Source organism: Trichosurus vulpecula, chromosome 5 (genome assembly GCF_011100635.1).
Source record: "Trichosurus vulpecula isolate mTriVul1 chromosome 5, mTriVul1.pri, whole genome shotgun sequence".
NCBI classification, from domain to species: Eukaryota; Metazoa; Chordata; class Mammalia; order Diprotodontia; family Phalangeridae; genus Trichosurus; species Trichosurus vulpecula.
The window spans coordinates 109,303,268-109,323,789 of record NC_050577.1 but is presented as its reverse complement, the minus strand read 5'-3'; the positions used below and the strand labels follow the sequence as shown (position 1 = coordinate 109,323,789).

The window sequence follows — 20,522 nt, the reverse complement described above, 5'->3', positions numbered from 1 at the left end:
CCTGATTTCTAATTGGAGGAAAGATTAGGAACTTCCTAAGTTGGGAGAGCAAAGATGTGCAATCGCCTGAAATCAGAAAAAGAGGTTTCCCATTCCTCCCAAGTGTCTGTAAAAAAAATCAAAGGAACATGGAAACAATAACTGATTGATCAATATGGGGTCAGTTTTCAGTTAAGACATATGGGATGCTTGAGATGTATAATTGTGAGAAAATCCCTTTCATCAGTCTTCAGACCTGACTCATTTCTAGTCAGCATAATGTAGGTCCTTAGTTAAGGGTCTCTAAGCAGCAGGTAGAGGTGGTCCAGCTTACTGACTGCGCAGGGCTAGGTTCAATCAATGCCATAAAGTTTTCTCACAAGATAGAAATTGGACCAGACCCATAATTGAATAGAAAGGGAACTGAACTAGCTCCAGAACTGAGTCATAAGAAAGAGTCAATGTGGCTCACTCAATTGCCACCACCACTTGGTGTTCTAATCCCCTCAATTCTCTCAGTTCCTTCATTGGCAGGAACTTATGCGATCTTCTCCTTAGAGACTAGAACAAAGGAAGAGAAAATGAAGGATAATGAAGCAAGGCTTCAAAGGACCAAATAGATAAGAGGGATGAGAAAAATAGGTGGCCTCTATTTTCTCAGTCAAGTAGGCTCAGTTTTCTGCTTGTATGGTAGGGAAAAAGTGGTTTAGGAGATTTGAGGGAAGAGGAGAGGTTTAGAACAGTGGTGTCAAACTCAAATAGAAACAGATTCCATAGAAAACCACAAATTAACATTATCTATGTTGTATTGTATTTTTATTTAGTTCATCAAACATTTCCCAATTACATTTTAATTTGCTTCAAGCCCACTGGCCTACGTGTCTCAAGTCTGACACTTGAGTGTCAGAGTCAATCAGGGAAAAGTAAAAGGATTTCTATGTAGTAGTCTGTGGCCATTCATAAGATTTAGTTAATATTTCCGCAGTGAAACCAGTTCAAGATGTGAACAAATCATCTCTCTTCTATTCTGTACTTGTGCATCTGACTTTTGGACTTAGAGTAGAAATAGAGTGTTTTACATTTATTTCCTGTTAAATTTTATCTTTGGTGTTAGAGCTGCAGCCTATCAAGATCATTCTGAATAGGAGTCCTCTCATCCACTATATTAGTTATCCTTCCTTGCTTTGTGATTTTTGCATAATGATAAACAAATCTTGCATCACTTACCAAAACATGGCCTTCAACTGGAATGCATGAAAACACCACCTGGGCTCCAAAGTCTTTCTATTTTCAGCTCCTGATAGCGAAATCACTAGATACATGTCAGGAATATGGCTTCTTCCGATTTATAGCTTTTGTTTCCAAAAGAATCCATAAATGTGAGCAGAGATCAATAAGTTTAATGCATTTTGACAGGTTCTCCAAAATATTTTTGATGCAGCTTCCATAAAGATAACCCACCTACCAATCCACAATTTTAGATCTACATGTGGCAGATAGCCACTTGTACCAGTTGTCTCTGATGATGACCTCCTCTTTCTAGATACTAGGTGACCCAGGAGATGAAGCACAGGACCTGGCATCAGGAAGACCTGAGTTCAAATCTGCTTTCACACACTTACTAGCTGTCATTCTTGGGCAACCCACTTAACCTCTGTCTACCTCAGTTCCATGGGGATAATAACACCACCTAGTTCCCAGGGTTGTTGGGAGGATCAAATGTGACAATATTTGTAAAGGGTTTAGCACAGTGCCTGGCACAGACTAAGCACTAAATAAATATTTGTTCCCTTCTCTTCTCCACATATCTTTGCCTCCAGACTTCTTAACATGATGGTATCTTCCTCTGTATTTTGCAATAAATCTCCAAGAGCATATCAATGTTTTGGTCTTCCTCATTTTTTCATCTACCATGGGATTTTTTTCTTCAGAAAATACAAATTCTCCTTCTATGGGGAAAAACTTTGAACATACATTTTAGCTCCAGTCATGCAGAACTTCTCACAGAAATTTTCCATGTCATTATCTTTACTTTCATAGCTTCGTAGTGGTTTGGATTCCTTTACATATCTTTGAGATCTTTTTATTCCTGATTTCTTTCCTAGATTATTTACTTTATCTTTGCAAGGGTTATTTATTTTCTCTAATAAATTAGCATTATGAGTACATGTCATAGGAGACTGTATGATATTCTATTAATATACTTACCATTTATGAAACCTTTATAAAGGCTAAAAATCTCTTACTTGGACTGACAAGTTGAATTTCCCAGAGCAAGGCTCCATCTCTCCCTCAGGGGCCTAGCAGGGGGAGGTCTCGAGGTGGGGGGTCTTTCTCTAATGCTATAACACCTCCATTCCATTGTGGTCTGACCAATGTCAGTCACTAGTGATTAGTGTCCAAATATCATTTAGCCAATTAACATCATTTAGATTTTACAAAGAAATGTTTACTGAAAAGATAAAATAAGTACAAACATTTCCCTCTAACATCCAGAGACACACTCTTCCATTTACCACTTTTATCCAGAGAAGAGGAGGCTTACATATAAAACAGTTTCTACATAGCATTTACCCCAGGGATTTCGCTTCCGAATGTAGCCAGTGGAAGAGTCATCATCATTCTTTTGGCTGCTTTTGATCCAATTCTCTACTGAATTAATCAGGTCTTTTAGGACTTTGCTTCTTACTGGGTTAAGTTGTCTGAAAATTTTGGCATGGACTCGAGCTCACAGACCTCTGATGATTTCATCTCTCAGCCCTTCAAACCTCACAAGGTGGCAGCCTAGTTGGATACATAAGAGCAAGATTCAAGGAAGCAAAGAACAGAGAACTATAGTCACAGTTAAAAGTGGGCCCTTTCCCACATTTAAATTTAGATTAAAACCCCAGGTCTCTCCCTCTTCTTCACTGGCCAAAGGCTTACAGCATATCTTCTCTCAGTAGCCAGGGAGAGAGAGAGAAGTTTGCTATGGTCAGCTAGTACTTTTCAAATGCTCACCTTTTTCTGGGTCAGCAGTCAATCAAAAATTCATTTCTTCACAAGGTTAGCCAACTTTAACTGTGCACGCTCTGAGGCCAATGTGAGGATTTTATCAGCCAAGTCTCTACTCATGTTCGTAAAGCTTGGGTTTGTTTAGTCCTTTGCTATTCCTGTACCTGACATCCCATCTCCTACCTCTATGTCACCCATGTCCAAAATATTCTCCCTCATCATTTACACTCCTTGGAAACCACAACTTTTTTCAATGCATAGCTCAGGTGCCATTTACTACACAAGGACCTTCCTGATCCCTCTAGTTGTTAATGCTTTCCCCATCTATATTACTTTGCATATATTTTACTGTGTATCTATACCCTACTTAATCTGCGGAAGACTATAAGCCTCTTGAGGACAGGAACTGTTTTGTTTTAATCTTTGAAACCTCAATATCTAGCCAGCAACACCATGAAAAGTAAAATGTTTGCCAGCGCAATAAGGACATTGACACCACCCAGGATAGGGCAAGGACAAATTTGCTCAGACTACTCTTCAGTGACCCATGTGCATTCTTTAAATCTATTTGCTCTCTGATAAATGGAAAATATTTTATTTTATCTTTACCCCGTCAGGTACTATGAAACATAGAATTTTTATGCCAGATGACTTTTTTTCATAATTTTCCTTTGTTCTATTTCAGTTGTGGGGTACTTTCTTTAGCCCAGAGATGGTACGACCAGCTCTGGAGAAGACACTCAAGGGTCTTCAGCTAGATTACATTGATCTTTACATCATCGAGACACCAATGGCTTTCAAGGTAAGTGGAAATCCCCAAAGGCCACCTGGTCTGCCCAAAACTTTTGTATAGAAACTCTAAAATATATAGGATGAGTTCAATATTTTTAAGGAACCCTAACCTTCTATCATACCGTTCCTCCTTATACCTCCCCCTTCCTAAATCTGCTCTTCATCCTCATTGTGACCTCCAATTTCTCCATCCCTCGGTACTTTTCTCAGGCCATTATTCCTGCTCTCACTTAACTTTATTCCTTTCCCAATCATGTTAACCAATCCTCTATTGTTGAATTCCTTACTCCATCCCACCTCCACCCTCTCACCACTTATCCCTTGCTAAAACCCAGTCCTACATCACTCCCATGATCTGTCTTTTCCTCTCTTACTAATGGGTTTCTGAAAGTAGTTGGAGGAAGTCACACCCCTGGGATAACTAGAGACTCTCTAAATTTATGGGATCTAACCTCAGCTGGGCTCTTTTATTCCTCTTATTCTTTTCTAATTGATTTCCTATCTCATTTCCCACAGAAGCTATTCCAACACTTTTCTCCTGAAAGTTACCAAACCTGTCCTCTTGCTCTCTCAAAAGAGTATCCTCTTATCTTACTAAGAAAATTGAAGTCATTTAGTCTCTCCTCTTGTCTTTTCTTCATCTCAAAACCCTATCACCATCATCTTCTAATCTCTGTTCTCTTCCTCCAGTCTCTGATGAGGCAGCTTTTCTCTCGGAAAAAAGCCAACCCTTCTATAAATGCCCTTGATCCCATCCCTTTCCATCTTCTCTAATTGTTGGACTCCTCAATCTTCAGAATCTCCTTATATACTTTTTCTTTCATTACTGCTTTCAAATATGCCCAAGTCTCCCACATCATTTAAAAAAAAACTTTCACTAGACCCTAATATCACCTCAAGTTATCATGTTCTTTTTCTCTCTCAGCCTTCAAAAAAAGCTATTGCTCTACACAGCCTTTACTTATTTTTCCCTAGTTCACTTCTGAACCCTTTGCAACCTGGCTTCCAACCACATCATTCAGTTGAAACTGCTTTCATCAAAGTGATCGATTTTCTCTTCATTGAAAGATCTAATTCTCAGACCTTATCTTTCTTGAGCTTTTTTCCTTACTTGACACTGTTAATCAAGGATATTCTCCTCTCAAGTTTTCATGACAATGTGCTCTTCTATTGTGCTGTTCCTACCTGTCTCACCACTTTTTCTCTGTCTGCTTGGCTGACTTATTATATATATCATGCCCCCAAACTGTGGGTGTTCTCCAAGGTTCGGTCCTGACCCTCTTCTCTTCCTTTTCTATAGTCTTTCTCAGTGCTCATCAGCAATCATGGGTTTAATTGTCATAATTATGCACATGATTCACATATGTGTATTTGTAGTTATATTCATATATACACATATATGTGCATGTATGGATAGATAGATAGATAGATAGATAGATAGATAGATAGATAATCAGACCCCAGTCTCTCTCCTGAGCTTTGGTACTATCATCTTGTCAACTGGATGCTAGAGAGAGACATCTCAAAATCAACACGTTCAAAACAAAATTCATTATCTTTTCCCCAAAACCTAACCCTCTTTCAAATTTCCCTATAGGATAGGCACTACGATTCCTCTAGTCTCCCAGGTTTCAGTGCTATCTTCCCTCACTCCACATATCCAATCAGTTGCCAAACCTTGACATTTCAACCTCCACAACTTTTCTTGCACCTGATCCATTTTCTCATGGCCACTAACTTAGTTTAGGTCTTTACCACCTCTCCCCTAGATTATGGCAATGACCTCCTAATTGGGCTCTCTGCTTCCCTCTTCCTCACTCCAATCCATCCTATATATAGCTGCCAAAGTAATTTTCCTGAAGCACAAATCTCACCATGAGAATCCAGTGGAATCTTATTTCCTCTAGGATAAAACATAAATTCCTCAGTTGGTTTTTCAGTCTTTTATGACATGGCCCCTCTTCACCTTTCTCACCTCATTATATATTCGTCTCCTCTCTGAGTTCTACAGGCTGGACTCTAGTCAAATTGAACCTGCCTTTCTTCTTCAGACATGGCACTCCATCTGCCACTTCTGTGCCTTTGCATTAGGCATATCTCATGCCTAGACTGCCATCCTTCCCCACCTCCACCTCAGGGAATCTCTCCCTCTCTTCTTTCAGGATGCATCCTAGGCACCACCTTTTACATGAAGCATTTCCTAAACACCCCAACTGCTAGTGTTCCTCTTCCCAACTATGCCTTGCACTTATTCTGAATATACTTATACCTGTTGTTTCTCCCACAGAATGTAGCTAGCTTAAGAGTAGGGATTGTTTTATTGTTTCATCTCTGTGTCCCCAATGCTGCACATTCCTAGATTGTAGTAGGTACTTAATAAGCACTTGTTTGTTGATTGATTGACCCTAAAGTGAAACCCATAGTAAGAGTCACATTTTGTATGTTAATAATATCCTTTATAAGTTTTCATTTCATTGGGAATTTGTTTTTCATACTTAATTTAACTTAAAGTTGGAATCTTCTATATGATCAGAGTTAAAGGGGGGAAATTTTGACATTGCTATTCCCTAGAGTGAAGAAGTGAGTAATTTTAGTTCTATTTGACTTTTTATTTTTGGCATAGAATTTAGAATTATGGATCCTAAATGAGGGCTGTAATTATTTAAAAAGAATTTGATCTATATGCCCAGGAAAAAACCGAATGAATGAAGAATACCTATTGTCCTGATTAAGATACATACTTGTATGGACAATTGAAAGAGTGGATCCAAAAGTACATACTTCTTAGACTAAGCAAGTGGACAGTGGACTGGGTGCAGGATAGAACAGGAAGAAAAGGACAGACTTGGTTGCATTTCATTGATTGCATCATGTTTTGATTGACCTCCACACAATCCTATTCTGAAGTCTCATTGTGACATATAGGTGACCATGGATTCCCAAAGGTCTGCAAAGCACAAGTTCTGACATATTCTAATTTGTTGGAATGGTTTTGACTGCAATCAAAGTAATAACCTACATCAACTGTCTGAGGCCCAGCCTTGTTAACTATTAATACCAAGATTCTTGTAGAGAACCATTGTATGGCTCCAAGTTATAGAACACTACAATCTTGAAAAATTTTAATTTGGAGATCATGTAAAAGGCAATGGAGAGGTGCATGGTGGGTGTGAGCAAGCTATAACACATTATAAACAAAAATTATATGAGAGAAATAATAAAGGTCATCAAAGAAATGTATAACCAAAAAAAGATAATGGGAAGATTTAACAAGAACAAGGGATAATCAATGTATAGTAGAAATGCTCCACTGGAATCATTGTGATGTCAAAAGAATAAGAGGAAGGCCCTCAACATATTAAGTGGACCCCCTAGGGGGAACTCGTAAGAGGATATGATGAGAGTTTCGCAGGGAGGATAGACAGGGATAGGTTTCTATCTTTATTGTAGTTATGAATAACTACATTTAAGAGCCCATAAATCTATTGAAGAGTTGGACAGATCAATTCTCAATGTATCTTAAGATATCTCCCCTTTGAAAGAGAGGAGGATATCAAAGACCTGGGGGGAAATCTCATATCTTAATATTACTAGTATAGTAAACATCATATCTATGAGCCCAACTGATGAGCCTTAGTTCTGTGCCTTGAATCAGCATACCCATAAAACTTCAGAGAAAGTTAAAGCTGTATATGTGCACCAAGCTTTGGCTACTAAGAGAAAATATAAAGATCCAAATAGAGGGGAGCAGGGGCCTTTTCTTGGTAAAGACCAGAGCTCAGACCTAGAGAGCAGTGAACATAGCTGTCTCCAAATCACACCACCTTAGAAACAGTGAAAATTTACAGGACTCTCCCTCTCCCAAACTAGCTCTGAAAACATGAAAAAACTTGAAGTTTGGGACAGTGCCCCTCTACTCCCAGGTGAACAGAGACCAACTTTAACATAAAGTTTGAAGTCAAGAAATAGCCTGGAAAAATCATGCAAACAACAACAAAAGAACTTGATCATAAAAGCTATTATGGTGACAGTAAAGTGCAAGACACAAACTTAGAGGAATAGTACAACATGAAAACATCTAAAAGCTGAGCCTCAAAGAACCTAAGCCTAACAAGAATTCCTCAAAAAGCAAAAGAAAGAGATAAAATTAGTAGAGGAAAAATTGGGAAGAGAAATGAGGGTGATACAAGAAAATTATGAAAAGAGAATTAACGTTTAGTAAAGTACTGAGGAAAACAATACCTTAAAAAACCAAAATTGTCCAAATGTTAAAAGAGGCACAAAAATCCACTAAAAAAAAGAACTTCTTAAAGATCAGAATTGGCCAGATGGAAAAAGAAATACAAAAGCTCACTGAAGAAAATAATTCCTAAAAAAGCAGAATTGGGTGAGTAGAAGCTAATGACACCATGAGACATCAAGAAACAATCAAAGTCAAAAGAACGGGAAAAAAGTAGAAGAAAATGGGAAATATCTATTTGGAAAAACAACTTACCTGGAAAGTATATCAAGAAGAGAGAATTTAAGAATTATTGGACTACCTGAAAGCCATGATTGGAAAAAAAAAGGCTAAACATCTTATTTCAAGAAACTATCAAGGAAAATAGCCCTGATATCAAATCCAGAAAATAAAATAGTAATTGAAAGAATCTACTGATCATTTCCTGAAAGGCATACAAAAATGAAAATTCCCAGGAATATTATAGCTGATTTCTGAAGCTCCCAGGTCCCAGACAAAATATTGCAAGCAGCCAGAAAGAAACCATTCAAATTTCATGGAGACATAATCAGCATCACACAAAATTTAGCGGCTTCCATCTTAGAGGAGTGCAGGGCTTAGAATACAATAGTCCAGAAGGCAAAGGAGCTGGGATGATAACCAAGAATAACCTGCCCAGTAAAACTAAGCATAATCCTTCAGAAGAAAAAAGTAGACATTTAATGAAATAGAGGACTTTCAAGTATTCCTAATGAAAAAAACCAAAGATTAATAGAAAATTTGACATTCAAACACAAGATGCAAGAGGAACATAAAAATGTAAACATGAAAGAGAAATCATAAAGGACTTAATAAGGTTAAAATGTTTACATTCCCATATAGGAAAATGGCACATGTAACTCCTAAGAACTTTATCATTATTAGGACACTTTGAAGAAATCTACATAGAGAGAAGGCATGGGTATGAGTTGATTTTGTTGGGATGATCTAAAAAAAATGAAGGGGTGAGAAAGAGTGGTGCAGTAGGAGAAGGGGGAAGGGAGAGGAAGAATGGGGGCAATTATCTTTTTCTTTTGAGGGGGAAAGGCAAGGCAGTTTGAGTTAAGTGACTTGCCCAAGGTCACACAGCTAGTAAGTGTCAAGTGTCTGAAGCCGTATTTGAACTCAGGTCCTCCTGACTCCAGGGCCAGTGTTCTATTACTGTGCCACCTAGCTGCCCCTGGGGGTGATTATCTTAACATAAAAGTGGCATACAAAGAAGAGTTTTTGCAGAAGAGGAGAAAATGGGGGAGATGGATGTCAATTCTTAAACTTCATCCTCATCAGAATTTGTTCAAACAGTGAGGAGTGTGTGTGTGTGTGTGTGTGTGTGTGTGTGCACTCAAATGGGCATAATAATCTACTCAACAAGGAAGTAGGAAAGGAAAAGGATAAGAGAAAGGGGAAGGTATAATAAAAGAGAGGGCAAATTAAAGGAGGCAATGGTCAGAAGCAATACATATTTTTGAGGGCAGACAGGGTAAAAAGTGAAAAAAAAGCCCAAATAGTCAGGACTAACCCAAGGCAGAAATGATGTAGGACATGGCCAATACTCAAACTTTGGAGGAAAAAGAAAAAGGATACGTATAGTAATGGTGCCAGGATGCCTGTGAACATTTTCCTAAACTACTGAACAAGATCAAGAGACTGGGGATGATCATGTTTTGTGAGCTGTTTCATTTGCTGGATTAGAGAACTCTGCATGGAAAAACATTAAGTGAGGAATTTATAGCCAGTTAGGACCTACCTAGATCATTTTGAGACCCAGACCCAGAATTGATGCAAAGGAGAATAGGAAAAACACTCTGAGCTGGAAAACACCCAGATAGCCTAAATAGCCAGAACCTGTGATGGCTAGTACTTATCTGTCCTTGGAACAACAGGAAGAAGACTTCTGAAGCTAGACACCTGAATTGTGTTCTTGGAACTCCTGGGTTGGGGACATCCCTCCCCAATGATTTAGGGATGCTTGCGTCCAGGAAAAGCCATGAGTTTCTAACCCACACAGTAATTATTTTAATGTGTATTCCTTTCATTTCTATGGTTATGAGTAAAGATATATAGATATTGATTCTATATATATAACATATATACACAAATAATATATATATGTGCATATATAGAATTAATCACCCCTTGTGTGCAACTGTTAAACCATGCTAATCTGAGTAACAACTAAAATGCATCAAAGAAGAGAGGAAATAAGAATTTTCTTCATGCATTGGGGCATCAGAAGCCATAAGAATCTAATTATATAAATACATACACACACGCATGTACACAAGTGTACCACATCCCTATATTAATATATAAGTGCTGTCATGTACAAAAGGGTTGGGGAATAGAGGTAGTCAAGTGTAACAACAATGTTACTAGCAGCTGTTGTGGAAGTGTAAAACCAATAACATCAGCACACAGGAGGTCTGCTAGCACAGGTTCTTTGATCTGCTTTTCTAAAGAAAGCAACTTTAAGGGGTTAACAATCTAACTTTAATTAAACATGCATATATCATTCACTTAGTTCAGGGGAAAAAGTCAGCACCCTGAACTTCAGAGCAAATACAAACAGAAATTACAAACAGAGAAAATAACACAAATCAATAGAGAGGCTTCTGTCTGACCATAGCAATACATACATAGGTACTAGAGAGAGAAGCACCAACATCTGGGTTTTCAAAACTGGGGGGCTCCTTAACGGCTACCCAGAGTCTCGTCTGGCCAAATCGCATGAACGCTCTTCCAATGAGTAAGCCCCAAAGCAAAATGCTAACCTCAGAGTATATATACACTTCTTTAGGATCAGAGGGCATCACAACCATGTGACTCAAACTCATGTGACTTAGGCTTTCTTGTGACTTAAGGAGGTCATCAAAGACTCTTGATTCAATCAAACTCTTGATGGAAACAAAGGCAAGACTCAATCAAAGGCACTCAAATGCCTTAGTGCTGAGAAGCATTCCAAAAGAAAAAAGTGAAAAGTCCCACTTTGCTTGCCATTACATCAAGTCTCTGAGGATCATAAAGAATTTGGTATTCCAAAGGACATATTTTTGCAAACAACTTAGGAAATACTGGAATTAATGTTATTTGAATGTTTGATAGAATTCACTTGTCAATTCACCTGATTCTAAGGGGTTTTTATTTGGGATTCATTTATGGATTATTCGATTTCTTTTCTGAGACTGGGTTGTTAAATGATCTATTTCTTGCTCTGTTGATCTGGATATCTCATATTTCTGTAAATGCTCTTATTTAAGTTGTCAGGTTTTTTCATATGATTGGGCAACATAGTTTTTAATAATTTTTATTTCTTAAGAATGTTCTATTTTAATTTTTGGTACTGGGACAAATCATTAGCTAATCTGATTAAAAAGAAAAAGCTTTTTTAATCAGATTAGCTAATGATTTCTATCCTCTCCCCCGCCTACCCATAGCTCCTACTGTTATTTATGAATCCAGTAGGCTTTCTTTTCTTTTGTTCATTTCTTGTTTAATTTTTAGGATTCCTATTTTGGTGTTTTAAAAATTTGTTGGTTTCTATATTTTTAATTGCCTTCTCAATTCATTAGTTTGTTCTTCTTCCATTTCTTATTAAACATGTTTGGAGATATAAATTTTCCATGAAAGACTGATTTGGGTACATCATCCAAATTTTAGCATATTGTCTCATGTCAATACTGTCTTTAATGAGGTCATCTATCATTTCTCTAATTTTTAGAATCTATCTATTCTTCGGAATTTAGTCTCCAGTTGACTTTTAATACATGTTTCACAGTCCTTTAATTGATATTGCACTGTAATTGCTGTGTAATCAGTGAAAGTTGTCTATATTTCTGCTTTTACTTTGTGAGGTTTTGGTATAAAACTTGATCAATCTTTTAAAGGTGCCAAACATAGCTGAGGAATCTGTATGCTCCTTTTGATTTCCATCCAATAATCACCAGAGGGCTATCATATCTAATTTTTCTAAAATTAGCTCCTGGTTATCAATATTTTTGTTTCTTTTATATTTATCTAGAACTGATAGAGAAAATTGAGGTATTTCACTATGATAGTTTTTTTGTCTCTTTCTCCTTGTAATTCATTTAGTTTTTCTTGAGTATTTAGAAGCTATGACAGTCAGTGCATATATGTTAAGTATGAAAAAAATCAATTCATTGTCCATATTACTTTTCAGTAAAATGTAGTTTCTCTCTTTTAATTGAATCTATTTTTGTTGTTACCATGTCTAAAATCATAATTTCAACCTCTGCTTTTTTGGGGCATAATAGATTTTGTTCTAACCCCTTCATTTAATCCTGAGTGAGATTTTTATTTTTCAAGTGTGCTTCATATTGTTTGATTTTGCTTTCTAATCCATTCTGCTAACCCTTTTGCTTTTATGGGTATGTTCATTTCATTCACAGTTATGAATTAATTGTTTATTTCCCTCCATTTTATTCTTTTATACTTTTTCCCCTTTATATTCTTTAATCCCTATTTTTTCAAGTTACTATCCTTTATTTTTTCCTTTTTAACTTTTTCCCCCCACTATCTTCTGTCTAAACTTGGGGTTTGTTTTGCTTATGACAAATTCTTCCCTGAATCTACTCTCCTTGTATTTCCCTTCACCCTTCCTGTTCTGATATGTATCTCTGTTGAATTAAATATATTACCAAACTTTGTGTGTATATTCTGCCCTTTTGACCTCTTTAGATAAGAAAAGCTGAAATGTTGCCTACTCCTCTCCTCCTTCCATGTTTCTATATAGTTCTACTTGTACAACCTGATTAAATGTTAACAATTGATAACAGTTGGTAAATAGTCAAAGGGTATGAACAGGCAGTTTTCAGATGAAGAAATTAAAGCTATCTGTGGTCATATGAAAAAATGCTCTAAATCACTATTAATTAGAGAAATGCAAATTAGAAAAATGCAAAAACTCTGAGGTACCACTTTACATTTATCAGATTGGCTAACACGAAAAAAGAGGAAAATGATAAACGTTGGAGAACATGTGGGAAAATTGGAACACTAATGCGTTGTTGGTGGAGTTGTGAACTGATCCAACGATTCTGGGGAGCAATTTGGAACTATGCCCAAAGGACTATAAAACTGTGTATACCCTGTGATCCAGCAATATTACTACTAGGTCTGTATCCCAAAGAGATCATAAAAGAGGGAAAATGACCTACATGTACAAAAATATTTATAGCAGCTCTTTTTGCAGTGGCAAAGAATTGGAAATTGAGGGGATAGCCATCAATTGGGGAATGACTGAACAAGTTGTGGTATATGAATGTAAAGGAATACTATTGTTCCATAAGAAATGGTGAGCAGGTAGACTGCAGAAAAACCTGGAAAGACTTATATGAAATGATGCTGAGTGAAGGGAACAGAGCCAGCAGGACACTGTACACAGTAAAAGCAACATTATCCAATGACTGACTTTGTTAGACTTAGCTCTTCAGAGCAATGCAATTATCTAAGACAATTCCAAAAGACTCATGATGGAAAATGATATCTATGTCCGGAAAAAGAACTATGGAGTCAGAATGCAGATCAAAGCATACTATTTTCTCTTTTTAATTTTTTTTTAATTTCTCAGGGTTTTTCTCTTTTGTTCTAATTATTCTTTTACAATATGACTAATGTGGAAATGTGTTTAATATGATCATACATGTATAGCCTATGTCAGATTGCTGTCTTGGGGAGGGGGGAATGGAGGAAAGAAGGAAAAATTTAGAACTCAATCTTATAAAAGAGAATGTTGAAAACTAAAAATAAATAAATAAATGAATGGATTTTAAAAAAAAAAACAAGATATCTCATTGCTTCTCCTATTTTCCTCTAATATATGCTTTCCATTTTCTTTATTCTTGAACTTTTAATCATAGTAACACTACATATTGGTCTTCTGTCTCAGTTGACTACCTCTATGACCTCTTGTGACATTAGGATTCTAAATAAACCTTTTTAACATAGCCCCCTTCCATTATAATGTAAATAGTTCATCCTCATAAAGTCCCTTCATGGTATTCACTTTTTATTTTTCTCCTGGCTCCTATATTTTTATTTCAAAATTCCTTTTCAACTTTGATTTTTTAATAAGGAATATGTGAAAAATCTTCTGTTTCATTGAAGATCTATATTTTTTTCCTGGTAGGATTGTAATCATTTTTGCTGGGTAAGTTATTCCAATTGTAGACCTTTATCTTTTGCCTTTAGAAATATTTCATTCTATTTTTTCCAATTCCTTATAAAGATAGCTGCTAAATCCTGTATAGTCCGGGTGGTGTATCCTTGATTTTTGAATTCTTTCTTTGTCTGTTTATGGTAGTTTTTTTTTTTTGTCTGAAAGTTCTGGATTTTGGCAGTGACATTCCTGGGAGTTTTCTTATGGTGATTTTTTTCAGGAAGTGATTTTTTTACTTTCTCATTGCCCCTTTGTTCTAATATTTTGGGGCAATTTCTTTAATTATTAAAATATGATATCTAGGTTGTTGTTGTTGTTGTTGTTGTTATGGATTTCAGGAAATCTTATGACTTCTAATTTACCTCTTTTTTTTTTCTAGGTCAGTTGTATTCGATATGAAGTATCTTATATTTTCCTCTGTCTTCTCATTCTTTTAACTTTGTTTTAAGAGTTTTTGTTGTCTCCTTGAGTAATTACTTTCTATTTGGTCCATTCTGAGTTGGGAATTTGTTGCTGGGTAAGTTTTATACTTCTGTTAAGCTGTTAATCCTTTTCCCAAATCTCTCCTCCATAGCTCTCATTTCTTTTATAAAACTTTTTTTTAGAACTCTTGCATTATTTCTTCAAAAAATTCTAGTTGGTTCTGAAAATTTCTTCATATACTATCATATCATTTGCAAAAAGTTATACTTTTGTTCCATCTTAGTTTATACTTAATCTTTCAATTCCTTTTAAAAATTATTGCTATAGTTAGCATTTCTGAAACTATATTTAAAGTAGTGGTGACAATAGGCATCCTTGTTTTGCCCCCGATCTTATTGGAAAGGACTCTTTTTTATCCCCATTACATATAATGCCAACTCTTGATTTTAGATATACTATTTACCATGATAAGAAAGGTATGTTTATTCCTATGTTTTCTTGTGCTTTCAAAGGAATAGTTGTTGTATTTTGTCAAGAGCTTGTTCTGTATTTATTGATTTATTCGTATGATTTTGGTATTTTTGTTATTAATATGGTCAGTTCTATTTACAATGTTTCTAAATTCTACCAACCTTGCATTCCTGGTATAATAAATCCAACCTGTCCTTGTCATGGTGCCTCAATATGGTCTTGCAAAACTAAGGTAGGATCTGCTCCCTTTTCTTGCCAGCTTCTCCCTGGGAACTATAGTGTTTTGGGAATAGTGTGTTCCTGACTAACCCTGACCTAACCCTGACCCCAGTGTTTATAAACCTCCCTATGTGTCTCTGTATACCCAGCTGGGCTGATCAAATGGCTCACTATGACTTTTTCAGGATTTCCCCATCAGGATGTAGTCTGGTACATTTTCTTGATCTGTTTAGAGGAGTTTATGGAGGAAAATTCTAACATACTGGTTCCTACCACTCCACCATCTTAGCTCCATCTCTCTGGCCTTTTATTTAAGATAATTTCCTTGCATTGTGAAAAGCAAACTAGGTGTTGAATATTTCTGTATTTGTCTGAGAATTTTTTATGCCTTAACATGGTCATATTTTTTTGTAAAAGTGTTATGCGCAAGTGAGAATAAGAGTGCTTCTTTCTATTCCCATTCAATAATCCTTGGAGGCCTTTCTGTATCTAACTTTTCTAAAATTCTATTCAGTTCCTCAACTTTTTTCTTGTTTATTTTTGGTTAAATTTGTATAGCTCTGAAAGAAGTACATTGAGATCTCTCACTATTATAATTTTACTATTTCTTTCTTTAACTCATTTAGCTTTTCCTTTAAGTATTTAGACATTATGCCACTTGTGGTATATATGTTAAATAGTTCATTCATTGTTCATGTTTCAGCAAAATATGCTTTCTCTATTTTTTAGATTGTGTATGGTTTTGCCATTTTTTGAGGTCATAGTTGTGTCCCCTGCCCTTCTTTTAACTTCAGCTGAAGCATGATAGATTTTGCTACAGCTCCTTACTTTAGCTCTGCATGAATCTTTTATGTTTCAAGTGTGTTTCTCATAATCGACATATTGTTGGATTCTACAAGCCTCTTCCACTTTAAGGATGATTTCAATCCTTTTACATGCACAGTTGTGATTATTGATTGTGTATCTCCTTCCATCTTATTTTCTTATACTTTTTCTTCTCTTTGCCCCAACCCCTCTTTACATATAGAAAGAGGGCCATGGAACACCAATGCTCTACACTTAATACACACAGTTTCAGCTCTTCTTTTCCTCCTCTTTTCTTCCTCTTCATTGAGACCCCAATCAATTTTTACTCTTTCTTTTTTTCTTCTTTAAACCTCTCTTTATGATTCCCCTATCCATGCTTAGGAGTTGTTTGTTTTAATACTTAATCTCCCACTGAATATGTCCTCCTTGTTTACTTTTTCCCTTCTCCCTTTTATCTTCTTGTTGAGTTGAATTTACTTTTTTGGGTTTTTTTTGCAAGGCAATAGGGGTTAAGTGACATGCCCCAATGTCACACAGCTAGTAAGTGCCAAGTTCTGAGGCCAAACTTGAACTCAGGTCCTCCTGACTCCAAGGCTGGTGCTCTATCCACTGTGCCACCTAGCTGCCCTGAGTTGAATTTACTTCTGTAACAAGGTGTGTGTGTGTGTGTGTGTGTGTGTGTGTGTGTGTGTGTGTGCACAGTACCTTACTTGGGCTTAGTGAGGTTCAAGTGATACCTGCTTTCCCCATTGCTTCCACTTTTGTATGGATTTTTGCTTGCACCCTTGATTAATAAGTTCCCCCCATCCCTCTTCTTTTCTTCCCTAGTGTATCTTTTTTTGCCCTTCCTTCTTTTAAAATAATCAAAACATGACAAAAATCATTCCCAGGCCATGTATCTTATTTTCTTCCCACTACAATCCTCAATGACATTATAGTTCTTAGAGAATACTTATATCACACACATCCCCATTAAAATGCAAAGATTTCATTCTTATCAAGTGTTTTCCAATTGCTCACTTGTATTTCCTTTTTATATTTCTCTTTACTCCCATATTTGTATTTCAAAGTTAATATTCAGCTCTGGTCTTTTTATCAATAATACTTGTAAATTCTCTATTTCATTAGTGGTCCATTTTCCCCCACAAGGTTATACTTCATTTTTTCTAAGTAATTCTTGATTGTAAGTCTATGTATTTTGACTCTTAGAACATATTGCATTGTATGCTTCTCCATTCTTTTAGAGTAGGAGTTGTAAATCTTGTGTAATCCTGACTGTGATTCCTTGGTATTTTAATTCTTTCTTTTTGTCTGTTTTCAGTATTTTTTTTCACTCTGACCTAGAAGCTCTGGATTTTGTGGCATTCCTGTGGCATTCCTAGGAGTTTTCACTTTGATCTTTTTTTTCAGGAAATAATTGATGGATTTGTTTTGTTTTCATTTTGCCCTCCTGTCTGGACACTTACCATCATAATTTCATGAAATATGACACCCAATCTTTTTCCTCTCTCCTCTCCCTCCCTCCTCCTTGTTCTCTCCTCTCTTTCAATGAGAAAGGACTTTCAGGTAGTCCAATGATTCAAATTTGTGATCTTGGGCTAGAATAATGACCCACTGTAGTTTCTCTTTTGATTTCTCAATCTAGCATCTTTCTTAGATCATTGTTGGAGTAGATGTGGAAGTAGCTGGGTTGCAAATCTTCCTCTTACTCTATCATCTTGTATTGTCCAAAACTCTATCCTTATCTACCAAAAAGATAATGAAGGAGTGGAGTGCATTACAGCCATGGGAAACATCATGTACAATTGCACAGAAACAGGAGATGGCATGTTAAGTTAGAAGAACAATCAAACCATTGTGACTGGAACTTAGAGTATATAAAGGGGAGTAATATGAAATAAGGTTGAAAACATGTATTAGAGAGAGGCAGACTTGAAGAGTCAGGGAGACCTAGATTCAAATATCGCCTAAAATGGATACTGGTTGTATGAACCTACAGACAACTCTCTGAGACTATAAATTACAGAGCTGGTGCCAACTGCCATTGATTAGAAGGAGTTCTTCACTGGAATATCTTTGTAGTGAAGAAATCACAGGCCCAGTTAAAAAAAAAAAAGACAGATAGATTGGATCCAGATAACCAGGGCATGGGAAAAGAAGTAGAAGTCATGTAGTAAAGATAAATATTTTTTTCCTCAAGGCTTCAGGGAGCTACTTAAGTGTCTTGAGGGTGGGGAGGGGTGGAATGATAAGATCAGAGTTTAGAAGATCTGCTTTTGAAGATGATCTGATAGATTGGAGATCAGGTGACAGAACACTGATTTTGGTATGTTGTTTTTTCTAAGCCTAGTCTAAATCTAAATCTTATGATATATTAATTTAAATTGTCCAATTCCTACATCAAGAAATGAGTAACAAAGAGCTAAACTTCTCTCTCCCCCTCCAGCCTGGAAATGTCATCTTTCCTGTGGATGAAAATGGTAAATGGTTGTTCCATGAAACAAACTTATGTGATACCTGGGAGGTAAGAATGAACACTTCTCCTCATTACCTAAACCCCTCTCTTGCTTTTTTCTTTGGATTTGAGGGATTATTAGTAGAAAGCAAGATGTGTTAGATTTGCTCTGACTGATACTGACAGAGCAGTGTAGAGCAACTACTATGAGGGATTTTTAATACCTGTTTGCTCTGTGTAAACAGACTTTCATGTACTTTGCTTGTACTTTGATTTTTCACTTTGGCCTTCTTCCCAAAATTCATAGGATCTAAGAGGCATTAATTTGGATGAAACTAATTGACTTGCAGAGGTATTGACATAGGTGGCCCAGAACTGAAGGGAGAAAACACAAGTGAAATGTTTAAAGATGTTCAGGAAGCACAACCCATGGCAAACAGGCATCCTCCAGCAACCAGACATCCATATGCTTCAGTGTAGTCCTAGGGAAACACAGAAACACCCCACCAGGCCTCAGCAATGCCAGACACCACTAAGACCCAGATCAGCACCAGGTAAGCTCCAGACCCCTAAAGCCTTCAGCAGTGCCAGCCTCTGCCTCCCACCCCACCCCCTCAGCACAGTACCAGACACAAGGTTTCCCTGGGGGCACAATGTAAGTTAAACAGTCAGGGCCTGTATCCATTGGCACAAGAAGCCTGAGACAGTGCCCCTTCCAACCGGGGTGCAGAGCTCAAATCTAAAAGAAAGGAAAAAGGCCAAAAAAAAGAAATGAGCAAAAGAGAACAAAAAAAGAATCTGACCATAGAAAGTTATTCTGGTGATAGAGAAGACCAAGACACAAACTCAGAAGAGGACAACAATGTCAAAACACTCATGGGTAAAATCCCAAACAAAAATGGGAAGTGGTCTGAAGCCCAGAAAGAACTCATGGAAGAGCTCAAAAAGATGCTTAAAAATCATATAAGAGAGATAGAAGAAAAAAATGGGAAAAAATGAGAGTGATGCAAAAAAATTATGAAAAAAGAGTCAACAGCTTGGAAAACTGCTTAAAAAGTAGAATTGGCCAATGGAAAAAGAGATACAAAAATCCTTAAAGAGTACAACCTTTAAAAAAGAGTACAATTGCTCAAATGGAAAAGAAAGTACAAAAGCTAATTGAGGAAAACTCCATAAAAGTTAGAATTTGGCAAGTGGAAGTTAATGACTCTATGAGACATCAAGAATCAATCAAATTCAAAAGAATGAAAAATGGAAGAAAATGGGAAAAACAACTGACCTGGAAAAATAGGTCGAGGAGAGACAATATCAGAATCATTGGACTACCTGAAAGCTGTAAGCAAAAGGAGGATCTGGACAGCATCTTTCAAGAAATTATCGAGGAAAACTGCCCTGATGTCCTGGAACCAGAGGGCAAAATAGGCATTGAAAGAATCTACCAATAACCTCAAGAAAGAGATCCCCAAATAAAATCTCCAAAGAATATTGTAGCCAAATTTCAGAATTATCAGGTCAAGGAAAAAATACAAGTGGCCAAAAGAAACAATTCAACTATTGAGGAGTCACAATCAGGATGTCACAATCAGGATGACACAAGACTCAGCAGCTGTGACATTAAAGGACGGGAAGTCATGGAACATGATTTTCCAAAAAACAAAGGAATTAGGACTACAACCAAGAATAACTTACCCAACAAAATTAAGCATAATACATCAAGGGGAAAAAATGTCATTCAATGAATTAGAAGAATTTCAAGCTTTTATAAGGAGAAGACCAGACCTAAACCAAAGATTTGACCTCCAATATCAAGACCCAAGAGAAGCACAAACAGGTAAAAAAAAGAAAAAAGAAAACATAAGAGATTCAGTAAAACTAAATTATTTACATCCCTACACAGAAAGATGATATTTATAATTCTTAAAAATTGTGTCACTAATAGTACAGCTAGA

At 36.5% G+C, this 20,522-nt stretch overlaps 1 protein-coding gene across 1 annotated transcript in view; it reads left to right on the top strand.

Annotated features, from left to right (window-relative positions):
* AKR1D1 (aldo-keto reductase family 1 member D1) overlaps positions 1 to 20,522 on the top strand; it is a 63,777-nt gene that overhangs the window by 9,131 nt on the left and 34,124 nt on the right. The window contains exons 3-4 of the mRNA XM_036761757.1: positions 3,659 to 3,775; positions 18,565 to 18,642. Of these exons, the coding sequence (XP_036617652.1) occupies positions 3,659 to 3,775; positions 18,565 to 18,642 (195 nt within the window). The remainder of the gene's footprint in view (positions 1 to 3,658; positions 3,776 to 18,564; positions 18,643 to 20,522) is intronic.